The sequence below is a fragment of the Nannospalax galili genome, unplaced genomic scaffold (genome assembly GCF_000622305.1).
Source record: "Nannospalax galili isolate Female #2095 unplaced genomic scaffold, S.galili_v1.0 scaffold232, whole genome shotgun sequence".
Lineage (NCBI taxonomy): Eukaryota > Metazoa > Chordata > Mammalia > Rodentia > Spalacidae > Nannospalax > Nannospalax galili.
The window spans coordinates 48,578-56,124 of NW_008331488.1; the positions used below are offsets into that span (position 1 = coordinate 48,578).

General features: G+C 44.9%; 1 protein-coding gene across 1 annotated transcript in view; it reads right to left on the reverse strand.

Annotated features, from left to right (window-relative positions):
• Nucleotides 1-1,620: 1,620 nt before the first annotated feature.
• Ano6 (anoctamin 6) overlaps nt 1,621-7,547 on the reverse strand; it is a gene marked incomplete in the record, with an annotated part of 184,263 nt that continues 178,336 nt past the window's right edge. The window contains 1 exon segment of the mRNA XM_017796495.2: nt 1,621-4,660. Within this exon segment, the coding sequence (XP_017651984.1) occupies nt 4,454-4,660 (207 nt within the window).

Sequence of the window (7,547 nt, forward strand, 5' to 3'; positions counted from 1 at the left end):
TGCAGCATTCATTTTGGTAGCTCTCTGTAAGCCTCACCAGGACCCCTGTGGGGATAAAGGCTCCCTGTCCCTGGCTTTGGAGTCAGGGTGATACCATGCTCTGGGTCTCTCAGCCTTGGAAGGTTCCAGTTGCCTGCTCATGTCCAGTGTTCCCCCCAGTCCGTGTGCATCTATACACCATCACTTTGGTTCTGTGAAGGGAGTGCGGGAACATCTATTAGGTCTCTTGTCCTCTTAAGACATGTTAACATGTTTTGTTAAACAGAGGGCTGCTACTGTCACTATTCTAACACATTCCATGAAATTTTCAAGTAGAACCAAACACCCAGAAGTCTCTAAAAGGTTGGAAATTGTGCCAGATTTCTAGATAAGACTGGGTTGGTTAAAAGCTTAAAACTATCTCTTCCAGCTCTAACTTTAATACAATGATTCTTTTCCTTTAAAAATTCAAGGCACGTCTCTGCAGTCTTTTTTTGCACGTACATCTCTTCTTTGACAGCTCCTAACCACAATCCCTGGCACCTCTGGGGCTTTGGTATACAGCCTGGAGTTTTAACAATATACTTCCTTTATAATCATATACCTTCCACCTTTTGGAGAAAGCTACTTTAAAACTAAAATCCTATGGCATTGAAATAATGTATAAGAACAGCAGAAGGCCTGGTGATCATCAGATGATCAGTCACTGATGGGGGTGCTTTGTTCCAGGAGCAAACTTTTAACTGCCCCTTTGCTGTGTGTATAATACTTAATGGAGGAAGATCTTTATCAGTACTGGTCCTGATGGTGTCATTTAGAGCCAAGTGAGGCACTTCACCCGTAATCCCAGAATTTGGGAAGATGAGGCAGGAGGTTTGTTGTGAGAGTATCATCTAGTGATCAGATGGTACTTCCTGTTTCACACTTATGAATAGATTTCACTCAAGTATCTTAAGTATATTGAGGTTTAAACTGATCAAGAAAATGAAAGGATGGAATGACTGAAAATTTGGATCATTTGCTTTTGAGGTTTATAAAAAGATTGACTTTTAGAATAAGATTATTATCCTTATGTTCATTATAATTTCCCTTTTCTACACCCAGGCTTGCTGTGGGTCTGTTGACTGTCTTTCTAATACTTTGACGGACTTGCTTTCTCTAGGTAACACTGTCCCCTGCAAGCCTGGTTAGACATTCTTCATGTAACTGGAGGAAAGAGCCCCTAGCTTTCCACCAGTGGCCATTCTAGGGCACCTGGCCTGGTGAGCAGGTGAGCTGTTCTTCAGCTCTCCCTGGGCTTCCAGGCTCAGTTCCAACATCCGAATGTAGCTGGCTGAAACCCCATTCCTAATCTCTCTCTCTCTCTCTCTCATCTCCCTGTAGCCCCAGCTGGCCTGGAACTCAACTATGTAGACTAGGCCTTGAATTCAGAGATTCGTGTGCCTTTGCCTCTGAGTGCTGAGTGCTGTGATTAAAGGCATGCACCACCACGCCCGCCATTCCTAATATTCTAAAGGAAGTCCATGCAACCACAGGTTGTGAGAAAAAAACGATTTTAGATATTTAAGTGATACATAACCAGTGACTGAAATATGAGAAAATGTTTTTTCTTAAAAACTTTGAGACAGTTATTAAACCTAGTTATAGTTTGTAAAAATGAATTTATTAAAATGCTCATAATTATAAAATATTAAAATGCATAGAAATTAACAAACACTAATGACAAACTTTACATCTGACGCCACAGTGTACGAAAAGCATCATACATTTCACCTTAGCTAAGCTGCTCATACGTTTTCACTTTTCAAACATAATAGGAACATAAGAAACAGCACAAGAAATGTTCCACCAACACGTCACACTCCGCCCCATTGTGAGTTACTGTCCTATGAAACTCAAGACCATAAAGGGGAACTTCACAAATGTTACCAAACGGCCTTATTTAGTTTTAACAGATTATGGCTTTCCATTTCTAATGAAATAGCTAAAATATTTGAGGGATGTTTAAAGAAAAACCCCTGAGTATTTGGTCTTACTGTTTGAATCCATTAGAACTCAAAGGCATTACAAAAGGATACAACTTCTCTAGTGGTTAACACTGGACAGGTGGAGGGCCGGAGCCTTCCCTCACAGGCCGCTGTCGTGCCTTGGGTCCCTCAGGGACGGGGGAGGTCTCACTGCAGGTGCACTGTTCCTCTCCGTCACCGATTTGGCCCAGGACTCATAGGAAGGATGATGTCGTGGGGGCCACAGCTCACCACGACAGCCTTTTAGCATCCTGTGGTGTCAGGCACCACGCTCGCAGCCTTTAGAAATGGAGGGTTTCTTCCCCCCTTCTGTCCACAGCAGCATTTTTCAAACTCTGAAGAGGGTTCTTGGCTGGGGGTGTAGATGAATAAGTTCACTTTTCTTTAGAAATTCCTTTGTATAATATAAAGAAGGAGGTAAAGAGATAAGCTAAGGACATTTACTTTTCTATGACGTAAACAGCAAGTACTGCTCAACTGCTAAGCAATAATAACACGTTTTGGAGAGGAGGTACGAGGGGAGGTTAAGGTGCACCTCCAGGAACAGCCTGGGTGGGAACAGGGAGCGGCACCTGGTCTAGGCTGTGAAGAGTGACAACCTCTGTCCTCAGGGAAAGGTAGTCATGTCTGTGTATCACACTGGGACCGTAAGTGATGGGTTCTGTGCTCTCTGACTTCAATCTGAACAAGAAAGCGAGGACGGTCCACTGACCCAACTGGGGCAACTCAAAAGCCCCAAACACTGCTTTGATGAATCACATTGATACACTTAATAAAAAAAAAAGCAAACCATTCCTGGCAGTCATTTAAAACTGTGATCTGGAGTTCAGGGGCTCTGGGGCAGCAAGCCTTCAGAAGGGGTTTCTGAAATGGTTCTCTCCTGGCTGCTGGGGTTCCCTGAGCCAATGTTTGGCTCCTTGGCACCAAAACATTTCACAGTACCCCAGCATGCTGCACGGTTTGATGCCCTTTACCCAGCACTAACTGGTTGCCAGCTGACCTACTAGAGAACTGGGTGCTAACAGGTCCAGCTAACTCAGGTAAGCCGAACCAAGGACGAGGCACACAGTGGGTTGGAGCTCAGCATTCCGGCACCTCCAGACACACCATCCCTCCCTTTAAATGCCTGATTGCCAGACAGCAGCCTGGGACCTCTGGTCAAACCCAGGGTCTCTTTCTGGATAGGCAACAATCCAGGTGGACTCTTGTCTCAATGAAGCCACAATTACAAACGGGTTAGCAGCTGCAGAACGTGAACGGAAGGGGCCAAGAAGCCAGTCACTGTGGTTGTGGCTTTGGGACACTGGTCACTCTGGCAAGCAGAAACAAAGTCATGCAGGATTTCTGTGAAAGACGCCCACCACACAAGGACCTCAGGATGGTGGTTCATGTTGCTCTGATCACGCCCAGCGTCATCAGGTCACAGGCTCCGCAGTGAGTCACATAGAAGGCGCTTGGTGATTGGTAGTGACGCTCCTCCTGTATCGGTAAGTCAGTTTGTGTGAAGTCCACAGGCTTACCTTTTCTAGGCTATTATGCTGATAGCAACATCATCACTTATGATTTTCTCAAGAAACTATACATTCCAAGAAGAGGTAAATTAACTGTCCAGATCAATAGGAGTTATGATTATTTGGATCTGTAACTTTTCCTACTTTTCCATCTTACTTCCTTAATATCTGAAAAGCAGTCAACAATGATTAGAACCAGAGCATTGTGGGTGTGCTGCTTGAAGGCGGGTGTCACTGTGGAGTAACAAAGGAAGGCTCCAAAACCTCTATCTTCATGCCAGACCAAGATGAGTATTTCTTTGAGATGGAAAGGCTGGCGGAAATGAAGATGGACATTGTTTCTTCTTACTGAAAGAGGTCTCCTTTCTCAGTGATGTGGTAATAAACAGAAATACTGAGAGTTCCTGAGTCTACCCTCCACCTAAGACAGCATGTAAACCCAGTTCCGAGCTGGCATTTTCTAACTCAAAAGTGATTAAGGCAGAGGCAGGCCTGGTCTTCAGTGATGATACTGTCAGGACAAAACAGGTCTGGGGCAGATTTGGCAAAGTGCAGAATGGACAGTAAAGTCACAGGAAGGGAGAGTGGTGTTTGGGGACAAGAAAGCCAGTTACCAGAAGAAGCCGGTCTGCTCGAGAAGAGGTGGTTTTCAAGCACACAGAATGGCTTCTTCTGTGTTGACTAAAATTCTAATATATCAAAAAGGGAACATATTGAGGGTTTCCAGGTAGTTAGTTTTATGTCCCCCTTGATCAAAGTTTTACATTTTCCAGCTCCTGCACCACAAGCTGAAACTGAAAAATAATATCCATGTAAATGGCAATAGTTAAGACTCCTATTAGCTTAAGTGATTGAACTTCAACATTCTCTTTAGTGATTCATAATACATTTTGACAGAGCTACATTCTTTGCAGTGTTTCTTGGGACAGAAAGCTCCTATTCTAATTTTGGTCGCACAGTCTCATCCACCACGCCTCCCACTCTCTCGGCTATGAGCCCCATGTGTGTTGTCAGGTCTTTGAGGTGGCTCTCGTGAAGCAGTTTTTGTGTCAGGTATTTCTCTCTCTTGATCTTACTTTTCGTGATTTTCGATACATCTGGAATTGCATAGGAAATGAAGAATTTCACAGAGTAGATGATGTGCTGTGAAGAGAAAGAGAACGTCAGCTTAAGGAGCAGAGGAGGATGGAGTTCCTTAGTCTGTGAGGGCTTGTTGTGACCACAGTGCGTCTGCATAGAATAGACATTCTCTATTCGGCCAGTCTCAGCGCAACAATAAGTAATGACCAGTGCCTGTGCTCGCCTCACTGCGTCACTGATGCATGTGGAGATATTTTATCACATGCATAATAGTTATAAAGAATAAAGATAAAATGAATTCCTTGTAATCCCAGCGCCTGGGAGCCTGAGCAGAAGACTAAGTTTGAGGTCAGCCTGGGCTATACTGTAGCAAAACACTTTCCCTAAAGAAAACAAAGGAAGATAAAATGAGTGCCCCAAATCCTGCACAAGGCAAAATGTTCAACCACTGACAATGTTGCTATGTTTCGTGTGCTTTTTCTAATCCCTGTCCCTTCCCCAAACGTAGATAGTCTATTTGTGCAAGGGTATACATTTTCTTTAAGACAATAACAATATGTATGTATCCTATATAGTCTTTAAAAATATTTATTATTTTATGTGTATGAGTGTTGTGTCTGCATGTCTGCAAGAGCACCGTGTGCACACACTGCCTGTAGGTCAGAAGAGGGCGTCGGATCCCCTGGAACTGGTGTTATGTATGGTTGTTAGCCTCCGTGTGGATGCTGGGAACTAAAGCCAGGTCCTCTGCAAGGGCAGCCAGTGCTCTTAACTGCTGACCCAACGTGCCAGTACTGGATTCTACAGTCTTTTGAAAATCCCTGTTCAAAACCACCGGTTGCCTTTGTGTCAGCAGCAGGAGTTTCTGTACTTTTACCCCCGTCAGCACGTGGTGTCACAGACACCTGTTAGCTAAGTTTCTGATCACCAAGTGGACTCTGACTTTGGTCTCACTTTGCTTTCTGTGATTGCTAAGGGGAGGTTATACATCTTTTCATTTCTTTATTCTGCCTTCCCAAATCCCTTGGGGTAGGTATTTTTGATGAACCAAAGGGATAAAGATGAAGTGCCACAAAAAATACTTTAAAAAACAAATTGCTGGGTATGGTACTACACACCTGTAACCCCAACATTCTGGGAGGGAGAGGCAGGCAGAACTCTATGAGGCCAGCCTGATCTAGTGATTTCCAGGCCAACTGGGGCTACAGGGAGACCCTGTCTCAAAAAGTTAAAGAAACAAAACAAATAAGATAAATTGTACATAGTGGCAAAAAGTGAGTAGTAGCCCAGGAAAGCAAGGCAGTTCAAGCAGCACTCTGAGCACCACGAGCTTTAAAACAGCATTTTAGGAAGGTTTTATGTGGAGCAGTGTGGACATGTACCATTTAGCAAAGACTTCTGGGGGTGAGGGGGTGAACCATGCAGCTGCCAGAGGGGCAGAGTCAGGACAAGGGTTTCCAGAGGGGTGGTGGTGGGGGTAAGATGTCATGGTGAGAGGAGCAGACGTGGCTGGGCTGCGTGAGGCCTTGGATGTCACAGAAGGGACCCTGGCTTTTACTCTGAGAGCAGAACACAGTACTCTCCAGCCCTACCCAGGTGAGAAATGACAGTAGCTCTGGCCTGGTGCACTTTAGTATGTGCTCAAGACTCCCCCCCCCACAGCTCGTGGTGCTACTGAGAGGCAGAGGAACCTTTAAGAGGTGGGACTTAGTGAAAGGAAGTCAGGTTATCATGGGGTGTGCTTGGAGGGGATATTAGGACTCTGGTCCCTCCTAATTCCATTCTGGATGCTACGAGAGGAGCAGCCTCCTTGCCCCGCACTCTGCTACTGTGTGGTGCTGTCTCACCCACAGGCCCGAAGGCATCAGGACAGAGTGACCATGGACTGAAACCATTCCTCTGAGCAGGAGGCTTGTCGATGGCCAGACTCACAGCTGGGTTCAGGCATTAGAGCTTCTTCCTAATCCCTTGAGGGTAATAACGTGCTACGTGGGATTTCCCCTGCTGTTCTGGGGGACCCGTTATAAACTAGCCTCAGTATGCTTTCACTGTGTCCCGTGGGTTTGGGTGTGTTACGTTTCCATTATCTGTTTAAATGAGAAAACTCCCCCCTCAGTGTCTTTCCTGGTTTGTTGGTTGTTCGGGAGTAGGTCACTGAGTTTCCGGGCTCTTGTGTACCTTCCCAAGTTTTTCTTATTAATTTCTCGTTTAATTGCATTGTACTCAGAAGAGACGGTAGATAGGATTTTAATTTTTAAACACCTGCTGAGACGTCCTGTGGCTTCGCATCTCATCCTCCTGGGGAAGCCTGTCCTGTGTGCTCTGTAGCTCCTGAGTGTGCAACGTGCTGTAGATGTTAGTTAGGCCCATGGGCTGAAAGGACAACTTAACTTGCCTCTTTCTTTGTTACTGTCTGTAGAGATGATCTGTCCATGGCTAAAGGTGGGCTGTTAAAGTCTTCTATTACTGTACTGACGTCTACCTCTCCCTTTAAGTATACTGACATTTGTTTTTACATTAGATGATTCAATACTGGGTGTGTGTTTATAGTTATTATCTCCTCTGATGAACTCTCTTATCATTCTGTAATAACTTTCCTCAATTCTTTTTCCTGGTCTTTAAAAAATATATGTTTTCTTCAAGGAAGAGTGAGAGATGGGCAATGTGAGTGTTGTGTTGTTCACAGCTGGGTGATGTGGCAGACAGAGGACAGACACTGGAAAGAGGAGGCTCAGGGACAGTGATGTGGGGTGGTGAAGGCATGATTAGAGAAGAGAATTCTGTAATAACTTTACTCAATTCTTTTTCCTGGTCTTTAAAAAATATATGTTTTCGTCAAGGAAGAGTGAGAGATGGGCAATGTGAGTGTTGTGTTGTTCACAGCTGGGTGATGTGGCAGACAGAGGACAGACACTGGAAAGAGGAGGCTCAGGGACAGTGATGTGGGGTG